The sequence below is a fragment of the Lepidochelys olivacea genome (assembly GCF_965140295.1).
Source record: "Lepidochelys olivacea isolate rLepOli2 genome assembly, chromosome: 6".
NCBI lineage: Eukaryota > Metazoa > Chordata > Testudines > Cheloniidae > Lepidochelys > Lepidochelys olivacea.
Genome location: NC_140416.1, coordinates 30,621,957 through 30,640,891, shown reverse-complemented (window position 1 = coordinate 30,640,891; position 18,935 = coordinate 30,621,957). Strand labels below are relative to the sequence as shown.

Genomic DNA, 18,935 nt, shown 5'->3' with positions numbered 1-18,935 from the left:
ATGTCTACGCTATGAAATTAGGTCGATTTTATAGAAGTCGATTTTTCAGAAGCGATTTTATACAGTCGATTGCGTGCGTACCCACTAAGTGCATTAAGTCGGCGGAGTGCGTCCACAGTACCATGGCTAGCGTAGACTTTCGGAGCAGTGCACTGTGGGTAGCTATCCCACAGTTTCCGCAGTCTCCATTGCCCATTGGAATTCTGGGTTGAACTCCCAATGCCTGATGGGCCAAAAACATTGTTGCGGGTGGTTTTGGGTACATGTTGTCAGTCGCCCCTCCCCCTCTCCCTTCCTCCATGAAAGCAATGGCAGACAATCGTTTCACAGCTTTTTTCCTGGGTTAACCACCCAGACGCCATAGCACTGCAAGTGGGAGCCCACTCAGCTCACCGTCACCACTGCTGTTGTGGGCAAGTCTACTGTGAGGGCTGCTGTGATCCAAGTAGCCAATGCAATCATTGACATTCTGTTACCAAGGGTAGTGACTCTGAGAAATGTGCAGGCCTTTTTAGATTTTAGGTGCATCATATTCCTGTCCTTTGTCACTGAAGAAGTCTTGCAGGCGCACATTCCACAGGAAACAGCTCCAGGGCTCTTGCTCTTTTGCCTTGGCCAAACAGCAGCAGCTCCTGGGTGCCTTCACATCAATGGTGAACAGCTCCACTGCTTCCGCTGCAACTCTGCAGCAGATAGTGAAGTAGGGCTGCTAGCCGTCCTCATCAATGGTCTTTTGCTCGCGCCACCGCTTCCGCTGCAACTCTGCTATCCTGATCTCCTGCGAGCTGGAGGCTTCTGCCTCAGGCTGCTCTCCCAACCGGCAGCACCATGCAGTTTCACCTACCCCAGCCTACTCCTTGCTCCCATGGCTCATGAAGCCTGGACAGTAGTAAGGAGCAGTTCAACTATAGGCTGAGCAAGTGCAGAATGGTGGTAGAATGTGCCTTTGGACGTTTAAAAGCTCGCTGGTGTTGTTGGTCAGACCCCAGCGCAACCAACATTCCCATTGTTATTGCTGCTTGCTGTGTGCTTCATAATATCTGTGAGAGTAAGGGGGGGACATTTATGGCAGGGTGGGAGGTTGAGGCAAATTGCCTGGCGTCCGATTTTGAGCAGCCAGACACTGATTAGAAGAGCACAGCAAGGCACACTGCATATCACAAGAGACTTTGAAAACTAGTTTCGTGACTGGCCAGGCTACGGTGTGACAGTTGTGCGTTTCTCCTTGATGCAAACCCGCCCCCTTTGTTGATTTTAATTCCCTGTAAGCCAACCACCCTTCCCCCTTCAAAATCAAGTAATTATTGTTTTGAAACCATGCATTCTTTATTAATTAAAAAAAATTGAGATAACAGACAAGGAAACCACCAGTGGTTTTGGGTACATGTCATCAATGACCATTCCCTTGCTCCCTCCCTCCGTGAAAGCAATGGCAGACAATAATTTCTCACCCTTTTTCCTGGATTGCCTGCGCATATGCCATAGCACGGCAAGCGGGAGCCCACTCCATTCACCACTGCAATTGTGAGCATTGTAAACACCTCACATTTGCCCTTGGAGATTTTGGCATATATATTGGCATTACGTCTTTTGGAACGGAGTTCTGATAGCACGGATTCGTCTCCCCATACAGCGATCAGATCCAGTTCCCCCTGCTTTCGGGGACTGCCTGGTCACCTGTGCTGATGAGCTCGCCATGCTGGCCAAACAGGAAATGAAATTCAAAAGCTCCCGGGGCTTTTCCTGTGTACCTGACGAGTGCATCTGAGTTGAAAGTGCTGTCCAGAGTGGTCACAATGGAGCACTCTGGGATAGCTCCCAGAGGCCAATACCATTGCATTGCGTCCACACTACCCCAAATTCGACCCAGTGATGTCGATTTTAGCGCTAATCCCCTTGTTGGGGAGGAGTACCAAAATCGATTTTGAGCCCTTTAAGTCGACAAAAATTGCTTCATCATGTGGACGGGTGCAGGGTTAAATCGACCTAATGCTGCTAAATTTGACCTAAACTCGTAGTGTAGACCAGGGCTAAGAAAATGTTCATGCAGCTTAATGTGATCATTTATTTTGGAGTTTCTCGCCTATTTTTAAAATGTGTTGTCATTTTCTGTTTGGCACAGCAGGTGAGAGTTTTTTGCCATGGATTCTATTAGTACAATCACAAAGATCAGTATCTGTTATCAGTATTTTTGGTACCAGTAATACCAGCAGTCAGCTTTAATATATTTGGAAATGCAGCTGCAGGCTGATATCAAAACTATGCTTTACTGTGAACATATACTGTCCAATATGCTCAGTTTTAAAACAAATAAAATAAAAAATACTTCTGCTTTTCAGTTCATACAACAGTGGAAACGTAAAGCAACTAAAAAATGGCACCATGCAGCAATACAAAAAGCCTTGTAGGTCCCAATTGTTGTATTGCGGCAAAAGCAAACTATTAATATCAGTAACAAAAGCAGTGGTGTAGCATCATCTGTTAGCTCAAAGTTTGGAACACTTTTCATATTGTACAGATATCAGAATGATTACATCTAGGAGCTTATTTCCAAATCCTGCCTTTCCTTGACTTTTGAGAGTAGAAATCAAAATTTGTCTTACACCATGTGTGAGTCAAGAGGTGTCTTACCCAGTCATCAATTCATTGTTTTTTGAGTTGGTCACAAAAAACAGATTGACACACAGTTTGTGGAATTACAAGAATGAGCCTTTTATCTCTAACTCTTTTACCCATAGAAAGAGAGAGTTCAGGTAAGAAATATGAAGTACCTAATTTAGACAATGGAAGAGAACTGAGTTTTAAGAACTAGCTAGTCAGTGGTTTTCAAATGGAGGACATTTAAGAATAGAATCTTGCTATTGTAAACACAGTAGGAATGTCTACACTGGAGTTTTGAACTCTAGATTTCAGTTGTTTTCAACACTTCTGTGTCCAGGCTGGAACAAATGTTTGTGGAGTGTCCAGACTAGTGTTTACAAACATATTGGCTAACTCAAGTTAATTGGCAGTTAGCTTGAGTTAAGTCTAAAGGAGACAGACCTTGAGGATTATATTGGTATAGTTAAAGCAGTATAGCCCCCAGCTTTGTTCCAATATAGCTATTCTCGTACAGAGGTGCCAGTATAAATGTGCCCACTCTAGAACTTGTACTGGTTTAACTATTTTAGTTATTAAATCACAGTCCTAACTGCAGTAGTTTCAGTAGTACACAACTGGTGTGTAGACAAGGCCTTGGGTACATTGGAAAGTCAGCTGCAGAGGGTGAAATTCATTCAAGTTCCATAGGGTCTTGAAAGAGCCTGAATTCAGCAAAATCAAATAAAAGGAATTAAGGCTTTGAAGCTGTGTATATGGGGCTTAGACCAGCAATGTGCCAATAGTGCTATGCAGTTGCATAAAGCTGAGCATATGTGCTTAAATATTTTGCTTTATTGGAGACAGAGTGCTCAGCATTTTTGCAGGATTGTGCCCATGGTGGGGGCATGGGGCTAGTGGTTGCATCACAGGCCTCTAAGGAAACCAGAGAAGGAAAGGGGAGGGGCTGTACAGGAAGACGCTTCTAAAAATTGAAGTGGAGGGAAGGACAATCCAGTTTACTGTAAATATTTTTACTGTTAGTGCTAAGAGTGTGGTTTGTTTATCAGTAATGTAGATCAGAGTGCTGGCTACACAAGCAAATCATAAAAACCTAGCATGCAAAAGCAACTGAATGTTTTCTGTGTTTCCTTTAATTTATCTTTTAAAGTAATTTGCTTGCTCAGCTAAATTGTGAGAATATTGCAAGAGTTTATCTGGGGCATTTCATAGTACAGGCTTAATTTGTATATTTCATTTCTTTCTGTGAAAAGAAATGCAGGGTGGAAAAGCACAGTGGCCATTCAAATAGTAATCATTTTGAAATTTCTGATGAGGTTGAGCAGGGCTGTTCAGTAAGTGCTGGGAGAGTCAAACACAAGTAGTGTTTGCTAACACGCTTGTTTGGAACGATGTGGTGGTCCCTGTGATCTTGGGCAGATGTCGTTTCCTTTTCTGGTCATGTCAGAATGCGGAAAAGAAGATGACATTTTCACATTTGAAGGTGAAGTTGTGCCTTAGGCCAAAGCTTCTCTCTCCGCCGCCGGTGTAATGCTTGTGTCCATCGGCATTTAATCCCAACCATTGCAAAAATCTTACTTCTCAAACTGGATTTTAACAAGGGCCTTGTTTTGTTTTTTGTTTTTGTTTTACCATTCCAAAACAAAGCTCTTTGTTTCTCTGAATTCCAACACATTAGATCATCTTGACCAAGAGCGTTACTTTGAATGCTAATGGCTGCTTTGTGTGTTTTTCCTATTCATTGATCGGATGATTTCTTGAGGATGTTGCACATTCATTTAGGACCCTGATTAGGTTGTGATGATGACCAATTTAAAGTCATTCCTTCCTCTCAGCTTTAAGACAGCCATTTGCAGAGTTAATTTCTTCAAGCTGCTGCCACCAGTAATTTTCCCCTGCAGATTCTGATTTGGCATAAAGAGCAGCAGCACTGTGAATCAGTGTAAATGGTCATCATGGATACTTGCAGGAATGGAAGAGAAACTTTCCTTGAAGCATAGAACCCATAAAAATGTTCTCTAGGCAAGACAACCTTTATGGGGCCAAGTTCTGCCCTCAGTCATACCATTGCAGTTAGCCTTTTAAATGGCTTCCCTTGTGTTGTAAGCATATTCAGTCTCTCTCATGTCTATGCAGACACACCTGGGTGTAAGTGGCCTGATCTTGCATCTGCTATGCATGTGCTTAGTTCCATTGACTTGGGTGCATAAGGCTAAGCACATGAGTTTTTGCAGGATAGAGACCTTGGATACCAAGGTGAGAGGTGCCTTAAAAATGCTTCAGGCTACTCCTTCTGAACTTTCTTCATACTGTAACCCCATGTTGCCACAGAAGCATTTTTTTTGGACCTTCTTCCTATCTAGCCACAATAGGAGGGGGCAAAGCAAATCTCTGAAGCCTGCTTGTGACCTCCCCTCCACTCTTCCCTTGAGAGCCTGTGCTAGACAGATCCCCTGCTGTACACAGGCTTTGACTCTGTTTTATGTAGATACAGGAGAGGAGTCTGAGTAACATATGCACATTGTATGAAATGTTCAAAATAGAAGTATTTTTTTCTACTTTCAGCATAATGACAGGGTGGGAAGTTACTAATTGTTAAGTGAATGAGCTATTTTCTCTGCCTTTTAAGTGTCTTTTTAGGAAACATTGATGCATTTTCCTCCTCTGTTTTTAAATGGAACTGAAGGAAAGATATAGGCTTGATGCAGGAATTACTGAGTGAGATTTTTGGCTTGTATTCTATAGAAGAACAGTGGTCCCTCCTGGTTTTAAAATGAGTTTTGCCATTTACTTAATGAGGCTAGGATTTCACCATATGAATCTATGAAAATTGATTTACCCATCACACTCATAAGATTAATAGACTTGAAGCCCTATTTATTTTGGTCCATAAAAGTTTGATTACACTGTAGGCTGGACATTAAACTATAACATTCAAACCATATAACATTTTAGTGCTTCAGAGCATAGTATGATTGATTACTGCAGGAGGCTGGGAAGAACCTTTTTATTGGACAGTTGGGTGCAACGTTGGGTATGATGAAAAAAACCATGGCACTGAATCTCAGAGCCTGGGTTAGCTGACTCAGGCTCATAGGGCTTGGGCTTCAGGGCTAAAAATTGCAGTGTAGACTTTTGGGTTCAGGCTGGAGCCTGGGCTCTGAGACGCTCCTCCTAGTGAGACTAGAATCTGGGCTCTGGGAACTGAGGCCAAATTACGCTGCCATGTTGTATCCTTTGGAGCCAGCTGTGGCCATGCCAGGGGTCTTTTTATTGTAATGTAGACGTACCCTAAGTGAGCTTTTTTTTTTTTTTAAGTTGTCTTTTGAAGCATGAGGTAGTGGCTGAAGCTAGAGGCAAGATACTTGACAAAATAAACCAATAGTATGGCAAAGTAAATATGTTTGTGTGCTTAGTCTCTGAAAGCAGAGACTAACTTTGTGATGCCCTGTCAACAATTTTGCTAAGACAGATAATATCTTTCCATTATTTAAACTGAACTTTTAAAAGTTAGTTTTGACTTTTAGAAGTACGTGTGTGTGCGTGTGTGTATGTGTGCATAGCAAAGCAAGAGATGGCCCATGCATTAATTTCTGGAGGCTGGCATTGTTCACAACCCAGTCAGGCTATGCTCCCATGAGTAGGTCATCAGAGCTCTTTGAATGAATGGTGAAAACCTCTGTACACTTTTTAATTTTTCATTCTATAGAACATATCCAACTCTTAATGCACGTATAATTAAAAAAAGGGGGAAATCAAGTAACTACAAATGGATACAATGTCAGTTAATGGACTCACTGCCTCTTCTCTCCCACACCCTTACAAATTGAAAAATCAGCACTTTGCTAAAGATCCTACAAATGCATCAGTTTTGCAACACAGGGTGGATTGATTTAAATAAAGACAATTGAAGTCAGGAAGTGAAAAGCCTTGATTTTAATCATCGATTTTTAATCAACTTTTCCATTTGTATTTCTGTTACTTTCTAAAGGTGCATTCTCATTGGGTGATGAAATAAGAAGCGATGGAATGGATAAGACAGAGTCTCTCTGGGCAAAAATTACATTGGGCAAGAAAGCTATTAGAGCCTCCCCTGGGATAGTGCTTGGGGTGTGCTATAGACCGCCGGGATCTAATTTGGATATGGATAGAGCCCTTTTTAATGTTTTTAATAAAGTAAATACTAATGGAAACTGTGTGATCATGGGAGAGTTTAACTTCCCAGATATAGACTGGAGGACGAGTGCAAGTAATAATAATAATAGGGCTCAGATTTTCCTAGATGTGATAGCTGATGGATTCCTTCATCAAGTAGCTGCTGAACCGACTAGAGGGGATGCCATTTTAGATTTTGTTTTGGTGAGTAGTGAGGACTTCATAGAAGAAATGATTGTAGGGGATAATCTTGGCTCAAGTGATTATGAGCTAATTCAATTCAAACTGAAAGGAAGGATTAACAAAAATAAATCTACAACTAGGGTTTTTGATTTCAAAAGGGCTGACTTTCAAAAATTAAGGAAATTAGTTAGGGAAGAGGATTGGACTGAAGAATTTATGGATCTAAAGGTAGAGGAGGCCTGGGATTATTTTAAATCAAAGCTGCAGAAGCTATTGGAAGCCTGCATCCCAAGATTCGGGAAAAAATGTATAGGCAGGAGTTGTAGACCAAGCTGGATGAGCAAGCATCTCAGAGGGGTGATTAAGAAAAAGCAGAAAGCATACAGGGAGTGGAAGAAGGGAGGGATCAGCAAGGAAAGCTACTTTATTGAGGTCAGAACATGTAGGGATAAAGTGAGACAGGCTAAAAGTCAAGTAGAGTTGGACCTTGCAAAGGGAATTAAAACCAATAGTAAACGGTTCTATAACCATATAAATAAGAAGAAAACAAAGAAAGAAGAAGTGGGACCGCTAAACACTGAGGGTGGAGTGGAGGTCAAGGATAATCTAGGCATGACCCAATATCTAAACAAATACTTTGCCTCAGTCTTTAATAAGACTAAAGAGGATTTTAGGGATAATGGTAGCATGACAAATGGCAATGGGGATATGGAGGTAGATATTACCATATCTGAGGTAGAAGTGAAACTCAAACAGCTTAATGGGACTAAATCGGGGGGCCCAGATAATCTTCATCCAAGAATATTAAAGGAATTGGCACATGAAATTGCAAGCCCATTAGCAAGAATTTGTAATGAATCTGTAAACTCAGGGGTTGTACTGTATGATTGGAGAATTGCTAACATAGTTCCTATTTTTAAGAAAGGGAAAAAAAGTGATCTGGGTAACTATAGGCCTGTTAGTTTGACATCTGTAGTATGCAAGGTCTTGGAAAAAATTTTAAAGGAGAAGGTAATTAAGGACATTGAAGTCAATGGTAAATGGGACAAAATACAACGTGGTTTTACTAAAGGTAGATCGTGCCAAACCAACCTGATCTCCTTTTTTGAGAAAGTAACAGATTTTTTAGACAAAGGAAACGCAGTGGATCTAATTTAACTAGATTTCAGTAAGGCATTTGATACCATGCCACATGGGGAATTATTAGTTACATTGGATAAGATGTGGATCAATAGGAAAATTGAAAGGTGGATAAGGAATTGGTTAAAGGGGAGACTACAGTGGGTCCTACTGAAAGGTGAACTGTCAGGCTGGAGGGAGGTTACCAGTGGAGTTCCTCAAGGATCGGTTTTGGGACCAATCTTATTTAATCTTTTTACTACTGACCTCGGCACAAAAAGTGGGAGTGTGCTAATAAAGGTTGCAGATGATACAAAGCTGGGAGGTATTGCCAATTTAGAGAAGGACTGGGATATCCTACAGGAGGATCTGGATGACCTTGTAAACTGGAGTAATAGTAAGGGATGAAATTTAATAGTGAGAAGTGTAAAGTCATGCATTTAGGGGTTAATAACAAGAATTTTAGTTATAAGCTGAGGATGCATCGATTAGAAGTAATGGAGGAGGAGAAGAACCTTGGAGTATTGGTTGATCATAGGATGACTGTGAGCCGCCAATGTGATATGGCCGTGAAAAAAGCTAATGCGGTCTTGGGATGCATCAGGAGAGGTATTTCCAGTAGGGATAAGGAGGTTTTTGTACCGTTATACAAGGCACTGGTGTGACCTCACCTGGAATACTGTGTGCAGTTCTGGTCTCCCATGTTTAAGAAGGATGAATTCAAACTGGAACAGGTACAGAGAAGGGCTACTAGGATGATCCGAGGAATGGAAAACTTGTCTTATGAAAGGAGACTCAAGGAGCTTGGCTTGTTTAGCCTAACTAAAAGAAGGTTGAGGGGAGATATGATTGCCCTCTATAAATATATCAGAGGGATAAAAACCGGAGAGGGAGAGGAATTATTTAAGCTCAGTACCAATGTGGACACAAGAACAAAAGGATGTAAACTGGCCACCAGAAAGTTTAGACTTGAAATTAGATGAAGGTTTCTAACCATCAGAGGAGTGAAGTTTTGGAATAGTCTTCCAAGGGAAGCAGTGGGGGCAAAAGATCTATCTGGCTTTAAGATTAAACTCGATAAGTTTATGGAGGAGATGGTATGATGGGATAACATGGTTTTGGTAATTAAATATTCATGGTAAATAGGCCCAATGGCCTGTGATGGGATATTAGATGGGATGGGATCTGAGTTACCCAGGAAAGAATTTTCTGTAGTATCTGGCTGGTGAATCTTGCCCATATGCTCAGGGTTTAGCTGATGGCCATATTTGAGGTCGGGAAGGAATTTTCCTCCAGGGCAGATAGGAAGAGGCCCTGGAGGTTTTTCGCCTTCCTCTGTAGCATGGGGCTTGGGTCACTTGCTGGAGGATTCTCTGCTCCTTGAAGTCTTTAAACAATGATTTGAGGACTTCAATAGCTCAGACATAGGTGAGAGGTTTTTTGCAGGAGTGGGTGGGTGAAATTCTGTGGCCTGCGTTGTGCAGGAGGTCAGACTAGATGATCATAATGGTCCCTTCTGACCTTAGTATCTATGAATATGTTTTAATGGTTATAACTAAATTTGCACTAGATTTGGTACATCTTTTTGCTACTACATTATATCTATATAATTACTGAAGCCATTTTATAGTTTAATATTTTCAGACTCTAACTGTACATTTTTAGTGTAAAGCGTAAAGCTTGACCTAAAAGATTAGATGTTTTTCCCTGATTGTTTCTTTATATGGAAAAGCAGCCTTTAACTGAAAAGGTTTAAAAGAAGCTCGGATTCAGCATATCTATTTTTTGTTTTTATGGTTAAGAGATTATAAGTCTAGGCCTTAGTGTATTTTTAAAAATAACCTAAAAAAGTATTGTTAAAATATCCATAAAAATCAGATTTAAATAAAAATTCAAATTTTTAACTTTGATTTTTACCCATCCTATTGCAACATGATCTGAAGACTGCTTGAGGCTATTATACCTACCTTGATTCTGGCATATGACAGTTTTTTTCAATTTCTAGCTATTTTCTTTCTGCAGTGAAATTTGAATCTAGTATCTTTAAAAGGCTTTTAAAATAGGGAAAACTGCCTTTCCTGTTTACTTTGAGGAATATGGCTCTGATTCCGGAAGGCATCCCTGTATAAGAAGGGCTCTTAACCAGTTGTTTAACTTGAAGCCTGTGTTCAAGTCTCCTTGATTTCAATGACACGTAAGTGCTATCCTGAATGAGGACCTAAATTACTACTACTTATTACTTGCATTGCTGTAGCACCTGGGAGCATTGTTCATTAATCAGGACCCCATTGTGCTAGAAGCTGGAGAGAAACAGAACAAAAATCGGGAGAAATATTTGAATATAGTAATGCAAATATTATACAACGCATGTTTAAGCATGAGCAAGCAGAAGTACTAGTGGGGTAAATATTAAATGGCATAGTAACAACTGGTTGTGTGATAACCAGCCACCTCTGTGGCTTGCATGTAGGCTGTGTGTATAGTAATCTGAAAAGAGCCTAATTTCTATACAGCAATTTGACTAGAAGAAGAAAATGTTTGCGAGATGAGCCAAACACTGGGCTTCCCTTGTGAAGAAAACTTCACATCTGGTTTGGCTTTTCCTTTATTGGCAAGAGGTTTTATTTTCTGGATTATGCAGGCACTCTGGTCTCTCTGTAATTAGGATGAAGCTGGCAGTCCATTATAAACCAAATATTTGTCCAATTCTCCTCCAAATACCCCAAATAAATCTTTCCCATACTAAACCAAGCCAATGTAAATGTCACATAGAGAATCTTTTGCTAGGGTGAAATATTGCTGAGAAGCGTAAGGAAAATTGGATGAGGCTTTTGTGAAATGAGGGGTAAAAGAAAAAAGTATTATTATTTTTTGTAAAAGTTTCTTAATGTGTAAGTGGCTTCTCACTGATTAAACAACTTGACAGAAATTAAATATTTTTTGTTCTGTTGTCCTGAGCAATTACAGGTAAAGTGGACTGGTTCTGAGGTTTAATTATTTGTTCAGTACCCTGTGTTGCAAATACTTGTACTCTGCTTGGTAGGTATTTGCAGGACCGGGCCTTTAGTTGTTAAAACCTCTGATGCATATATGAGGATCACTGGGAAATTCCTAAATTCAGTCTTCTACTTAAAATACAAGAGCTTCCTAAATAATGCATCTGGGCCATGCTACATGGTTTCAAAGAAGCACATGGGAGCTGCTCTGCTGTCTACCCCTTCGGATGTAAACAGCTGCAGTTTGCATGTGTCTTAAGGCTAGCACTGGAGGCACTGTAGTGTGCACACCTAACGTTTATTGTGTTAAAACTACATTGGTACTGAACATAAGTCCAAACCAACACATGTGCCATTAAAAATTGCTTTTAAGGGCTGGAGGATGAACCCACACTAAACTTCATGGTACTCAGTTTATTTACTGCAGAATAACTATTTTGAGTCCATTGAAACACAAAAATCTTTATTGTGGAATCAAAGTGAGGGATCCTGACCATTACCCTGTGCACCTCTCACTGAAGATGGGATCTTAATTCCTTAACAACTCAAGTGTTAGAAAACCAGAAAATGTGGAGTTAGGGGTTCTCCACATACCCATTCTTTGTTTTATTATTTGTTAGGTAGGACTTAGGGGCCAAATGAGAATGGGAACCAATTATGCTAAGCTCTGTTCAAACCTAGGATAATACAGTCCTAGCCTCAAAGAGCTTACCTCTTAGAAGAAGGTTAGTGTTACAATATAAAAAACCCTACAAATGTTTTTAAAAAAAATCCAGGAAGTAAGAAACATTTCCTTCATAACATAACCACACAAACTTAACTCTGTCCCATGGATGTCGAGAGGAACTGGGACTATCATAGTACGGAAGGGACAACATTAATTCACGTGATTGGGATCAGTGCGTGAGCAGCCACTATGCAAAGCCACACATGAGTTAGTGTCCTCACTGGTGTGTCGCCAGGACTTCTCAGGGCACATACTATGGCCATCTCGTCAAAAGCTTGGGAAACCATGCCTTGCAGTATGCTCTTAAGGCCAACAGATTCAGGCTGTGTTAACCCAAGGAGTGTATGTGGAGTAGAGGTACATTTAAGAGTCCATATACAATATGTAAAATGTATCTTTATAAAACATTTAAATTCCATGTTTGAAGCTTAATGTTATGCTATCCTGACTTAATTTTGCAGGCTAACCTGTGTTTTGTGGACGTAGACAACCATTTCATTGAGCTTCCAGAGGATTTGCCCCAATTCCCGAATAAACTCGAATTCATTCAGGAAATCTCTGAGATCCTAATGGCATTTGGAATTCCACCTGAGGGAAACCTGCACTGTAGTGAAAGTGCCTCAAAGATGAAAAACCTCCGAGCATGTGACATAGTTTCTGATAAAAGAAATGGGAACATAGCAGGATCACCTTTAAATTCATATGAACTGCTAAAGGAAAATGAGACCATAGCAAGGCTTCAAGCACTTGTTAAAAGAACGGGTGTGAGCCTAGAAAAGGTAAGTTATGGAATTGCATATAATCTCTTTGGGAGTTGTATTACAGAATTGCAGTATCTGCTGAGTGAGTGAAAGATTTACGGAGTGGTGGTCTGAATGCTTGGGCCTTACCCTCACTAGAAAAAAGTGTATTTTTAATACGTGTTTGCTAACCCATATTAACATCGTAGTATAGACAAAGGCAAGTTGTTGTGGTTTGGTCGAGGTTAATCCCTTGGCTCCACCTAGTGTTTATTTTTCTCTGTTGACATGTTAAAAATACTTGCTTTGCCTACACTAGGGTCTTAACTTATGTTAGATAATCAGTGTTTTAAAAACATGCTTTTATTTTTCTTATGTAGACATGGCAAGAACTGGCATACAGTTATTTGTGGAGACTAATCTTAGCTTTCACATAAATTGGTGTGTTGGCATCTTTCTGTCTCAGTTTCTCCACCTGTTGAATGTGGAAAATAATGTGCCCGCCTCAGCGATGCTGTGAGGCTTTATTCATTAATGTGTGTAAAGTGTTTAGGGCCTGGTTTTCAGAGATACTGAGCACATATGGCTTTCTTTGTTCTCAACTGTGGGTTCTCAGCACCTTTGAAAATTGGGCCCTACCTGCATAAGTGGGGTTATTGAAAGTTCTCCAAGGTTTGTTTTACATTTCTAATATGGAGGGAAGATTTTCTCAAAAAGGTTTGCTTGTTTGCCTTGCATGTTTAAATTGCTCCCCACAGACCTCCCCTTTTGTAAGGCTGATTCTTGCTTGTTTTGCTGAAGTTAGTGCTACAAGAGGGGAGATTAAATGAAGGAACTGACTTACTGCTGTAGGACTGCTCTAGGGAGTAGAGCTGCTTTAAGGAAAGAAAACTGTGTGAGGATAGTAAGGGTGAGCATTCAGTTACTAGATATGAGACTCTCTCAAATCAACTGTGTTTCTTTTAGGCTTTTCTTTTGCATTGTTTTCTTTCTCTTCAGAGGGAAATTGGGAAGAAGCTTTTGTTTTGCTTATTGCATTGGAAAATAGTGGGGAGAAATACAGGTGTCTATCTCCTGTGAGTTTCTATGCACTCTGGCCTCTCTGCACTCTCCTCCATTTTAGATTAGAAAACAGTTTCCAAACTCCCCTTTATTAACTTTCTGTAGAAATGTCTGTGATTGTGGATGTGGACAGGGCATAACTTTGTTAGGTTTTTGTTTTTTTTTAAACTGTTTGAGAAAAGAAAACTGCTCCTGAAGTAGCTATCCTTTAGTGCTTGGCTCTGAAGCTAGAAGTAATTTCAAAATTTGAAACACTACCTGTCTAGGATAGAGTTGGAAAGAACTGTTGAATGTTGCAGCTGTCTGCACTGGAGAGAAGTCATTGTAGAATCCATGGGTACAGCTGGTTCTTGACTAAGGCCTTTGTACCAGGCACTGCAGCCAGCTAGTATAACCAATGTGGCTTAAAATGCATTGGTTAGCTGTTGTGTGTGGGTGCAAGTCATGAAGCATATGTGGAAAGCTCAAGATATTCCATCCAATTACTTTTTTTAGTGGCATGTCCCATAATTGAGGCAGGAGATATGAATATGCACCATTTTGGATATTTTACATAGTTAATTATGGCTGAGATTTTCATAGCTACCTAATGAACTGGACACCCAATTCCTGTTAAAATTAATAGGAACCGAACATCCAGATCCTCTGTGTAGCTTTGAAAACCTCAGTCCACGTCCTTTTTAAAATTACGTTTTAAAGCATTGTTTTGGCTGTTTAGAGAAGTGTGTGGTTTTTAAATAAAGCTTGCCACTGAGGACTTCTGATCTTGGAAGAATGCCTACTCTACTTGGATAGCAACTTTCTTTTGATTATGCACATGGATATTAATATGAAGGTCAATACATAATGACTTGGAACAGTAATAAATATGGATTTATGATACACCTGAGAGAAAAGCATATTCACCTAGTGTGCCTGAATAGTAAAGTCTCTTGTGACCTCATAAACGTGTTGTTTTTTTGTTTGTTTAAGGACCAAAGAAAGTAAATGGTGTCTCTGTGTATTCTATATATTCTCTATCTTTTAAAAAATGCCTATTTTTAGTGTCCTGAATATCCAGTTTATTATTGGAGCTATAATCTCTTATAGGAACAGTCTTTTCAGCTGAGTTATTAAATGCTGCTCTCCGTGATAGTGCTGTGGAACCTTGTGGGTTATAAGTTAGAATGTTGATTAGAGAAATGACAATTGGATAACAAACAGGGCCTGAATGTGGGCCTACATTCCCTGTGTACTTAAACCTCCCATAAAGGAAGGGACACATTTGGTTCTAGTATGTTCCCTTACTCTCTCAGCTGGAAGTGCGAGAGGAGACCAGTAGCAACAAGGATCTCAAAGTTCAGTGCGACGAAGAAGAGTTCCGGGTTTATCAGCTGAACATTCAAATCCGAGAAGCTTTTGCCAACCGTTTTACGCAGATGTTCGCAGACTATGAAGTATTTGTCATTCAGCCAAGTCAGGACAAGGAGTCTTGGTTTACCAACAGGGAGCAGATGCAGAACTTTGATAAAGTAAGTTTGAAAAGAAGTGCAAAACTGAGTCATGTTTGTTTAAATAATTACTAATCAAACCTGAAAGTACAAGTTATCAGAGGTGGTCAGAAAATGGAGGTGGGGTGGAGAAGGAATGTTGTGAACATTTTAATTTCTTCTTTGAAACCTTCCAATCAATTGTAAAAGAGATGCATATTATTGTACATATAGTGATATTTATATTTGAAGACATTCTAGTGCTTGTGGTAGAGAACAAAATTGTGTAGATGACAATAGGCTCTCCCCCAACGTCCCTTCAGGCTCAGATCCCGAGAACCAGCCCATGCTAGTGTGTCTGCACAGCTGTTTTTAGAGCCGTAGCATGAGACTATGTCTGTCGACTTGGGCTCAAAGGCTCGCTGCTGTGGGCTGTGAAGACAGACCTTCTGGGACTGATCCAACACCCACTGAAGTCAGTGAAAAGACTCCTGTTGACTTCAGTGCGCTTTGGATCTGACCATAAGTACATAATGTGTATATCGAGTGTTGTTTTTGCCACTGGGGGAGCTTAGCTGAGCTAAAATTTCAAAATGTTGGGTTTTTCTAAAGTCCTTTATATTTTTTTGTTTATAAACAAAGTGCTAAAAATAGTTGATTGCCAGGCAAACTAAAAAGTTTGCATAGTATATTTTTCAAGATGGAGTTGGCATCCACAGTAAAATGAAACGTCTGCAAAAAAACCAACCTCCCCCAAAACCAGAAGGCTTTGGATCTCTCTAAAACTCTTCAATATGTCCGTGGTTAGAAATACTTCCACTTTAACTATATACAGAACTATAGCAAGGCATTATATAGACTTTATATAAAGTCACTTGTCTATTTGTTCACTAGGCATCTTTCTTGTCGGACCAGCCTGAACCTTACTTGCCTTTTCTCTCAAGATTTCTGGAGACACAGATGTTTGCGTCTTTTATCGACAATAAGATTATGTGCCATGACGAAGATGACAAAGACCCAATTTTGAGAGTGTTTGATTCTAGAGTAGATAAAATTAGACTGTTAAATGTTAGGACACCAACTCTGCGCACATCTATGTATCAAAAGTGCACTACCATTGATGAGGCAGGTAAGAGTAACAAGAACATTTCTTTCAGATGTAATGAGTTATAGCCGTTGTCACCAGCACCTTCAAAGTTAGACTACTTGTTCAAATAAGATATTTTACCAGCCATAACATGAATCTAAATGTCTTAGTGTTTCAAAAACAAATTAGAGAGCTGGAAATTGAGGCTCTGGTGGAGAAATAAATTCTATACTGGAAAGGGCAGTGCAAGAATCTGAGACAGTGAGCTAACTCTGTGAGATATCTGTAAAAGGGAATTCCGCTCAGCTCTCCTCTTCACCTGCCTGAGGGTGGGACGTTCCAGATAAGATGAGCATCTTGCTGCCATTGGTAGCAGTCCTTGGATACAGTACAGACTTGTACATAAGCCTCCCTGTTCAGATATTGGTCAATATGGGGATTCCCCATCCCCTTAAATTACAGATTTGGTGGGTTTGGTGGGTTTTTGGTTTTTTTTAGTATATATGGTAACTTGAAAAAGGAAGGTTATCTGCAGTGCTTAAAGTGGTTTGAAAAGTGTGTGTGTGTGTGTAGAGATGTCTGTCATAATCTGGGAGAAGCAGCTTTGGTAAGGCAGTGCTTATAGTGCACCTCTCAGTGACCCAACTTGATTAAAACTTCTCCCCCACCCCTACACTTACCGCACTGGTTATCTGTAAAGTTACATGCTTAAGAGATTTTTTTTTTTTTTTAAACATTCAGAGAAAGCTATTGAATTAAGGCTTGTAAAAATAGATCACACTGCAATCCACCCACACTTATTAGATATGAAGATTGGACAAGGGAAGTATGAACTTGGGTTTTTCCCCAAGCTTCAGTCTGACGTACTCTCCATAGGACCAGCAAGCAACAAGTGAGTACACAAACTTTATTGTGCATTATGGAGTGGCACTGGATCTTGGTGAGATCTAAAGCATAAGACCAAATTTGTGATGTCAAAATGCAAATTTAAACACTTCTAAATGACACTTTAGAATGTGGTGGACTCTTAAGGATTCTTTTAGTAACAAAGTGAAACAAGGAGGCCAGTATTGCAATGGGGACAGAGTTAAGGTTTTTGAGTGACTTTATTTGATACTGGTTAAAAGAGAGAGCCCTGTGCCAGAGGTCAGTTAAGAGGTAATGGCTTAAAATAAGGGACCACCTTGTAAAAAGTGGGAGGAAAGAGGAAGAAGAGGATAGTAGCTGCAAAGGTGACTAAGAAGCCGAAAAGATGTGGAAACTAGAAACCAAGTGCACGAGATTGTGTTTTTGCTTTTTTTCCTAAGAACTATGGACAGATTTTCCAGACAGATTTTATTTTCAAACAGTACAGGCTCTCTGCTTACAAAGAGATGCTAAACAAGTCAAGTGTTACACAAGTGTGCTTGCAGCTAACCCGTGTTTGGCACTGGTTTTGGCTCATCTGTTGTCAGTGGGTGTTTTTTGTAATGTGGACAGGCCCTGTGACCAATCCAAGATGGACACCTTTGCTCCTGCTTTTCGCTCCTCTTCGGCTGACTCTTGGTATCTAATGAATAATCTTGTTTGATCTATAGATGGACAAAGAGAAATGCACCTGCGCAGTGGAGGCGGAAAGACAGACAAAAACAACACACAGAGCACCTGCGTCTTGACAATGATCAGAGAGAGGTGAAAGCTGTTCAGTAACTGTAGAATATGATTTTCATTACAGAAATCACACTGTCTTCCCTACAAAATGTCAAATCAGTTATTCCATAGTAAACCTCAGCTGTTCCTTACTCTGGCCTTTCAAAAATAAAGAGCAGATCCTCAGCTAGTGTAAAATGTCATAGATCCATTGACATTAAAGGAGCTATGCCAGTCAGGATCTGTCTCAGGAGTGTGAAACCAATGGTAAAAAAAGGTAACTAAGTTGCAGTGTTTAAATGTGCCAAAAGTCAGATACCAGTATGCAGGTAGACATGCGCTGTCTGATCTGAGTACTGGGCTGCGCTTGAAGGCTGAATTGTTCAAAGTGCTGATTTTCAGCTCTAAATCTACTATGGATCCTATATGCTTTGGGAGGATTCAAAATAGTTCCTTTTGTAAAAAGTGATGTTCCTTTGATAAGTATAAGTCTGTGTTTTGAGGAGGGGACCTGGCTAGAAAGAAAGAAAAACTCCAAGAATCCCCATGTGAACCTTTTAAAGTGACATTAGTTGGGTCATATGATGCCAGCTACTTTGCAGTTACTTAAGCAAGAACAAAATGGTTGGTTAGTTCTCTGAACATCCATTGCACAAAAAATATAGTGGTTAAATGTAATGTGAGAATCATTTTTCCAGTGTTCTGATTTCTTTTTAAAATATTTGAATGGATATGTGCTTATATATAAACAAAAAATAAAGCTTTGGGATACATTATTTTATGTTTGGGTGAAGAATCTTTTAACCTTGTTCTCTTTAAAGTTTATACCAAGATGCTTGCAGGAAATTTTTTTAAAATATATTTTCTTGTTCATTCATTCCATCATTATATGTGAACAATGATGTAAAAGGTTGAACTGCACTTTCCATTGTAAACCCTATTTTCCAGGATTTTGTGACTTGGTTGTAAAAATGGTAGTTGGAGATAAAATTAGATGTCATCTCTTTTGTAACTATATTAAAAAAAGAAAAAGGGGTTTGTGCACTTTGATTGGACAAATAAGGAACATTTACTTCTTTCACATGCTCTTTATGGTGCTGTGTCTCAGTAACATCTTCCATTTAGGAGAAGAAAGAGAAAGTGAGTAGTAGTTAGTCAATAATCTGACAT

The 18,935-nt window shown here is 39.9% G+C and overlaps 1 protein-coding gene across 4 annotated transcripts in view; it reads left to right on the top strand.

Annotated features, from left to right (window-relative positions):
• Positions 1–18,935, top strand: part of DENND5A (DENN domain containing 5A) — a 119,827-nt gene that overhangs the window by 59,854 nt on the left and 41,038 nt on the right. For all 4 annotated transcript variants that reach the window (XM_084632703.1, XM_084632701.1, XM_084632702.1 and 1 more), the window contains 5 exons: positions 12,240–12,557; positions 14,876–15,091; positions 15,944–16,178; positions 16,878–17,028; positions 17,714–17,807. In XM_084632703.1, the coding sequence (XP_084488829.1) occupies positions 12,240–12,557; positions 14,876–15,091; positions 15,944–16,178; positions 16,878–17,028; positions 17,714–17,807 (1,014 nt within the window). The remainder of the gene's footprint in view (positions 1–12,239; positions 12,558–14,875; positions 15,092–15,943; positions 16,179–16,877; positions 17,029–17,713; positions 17,808–18,935) is intronic.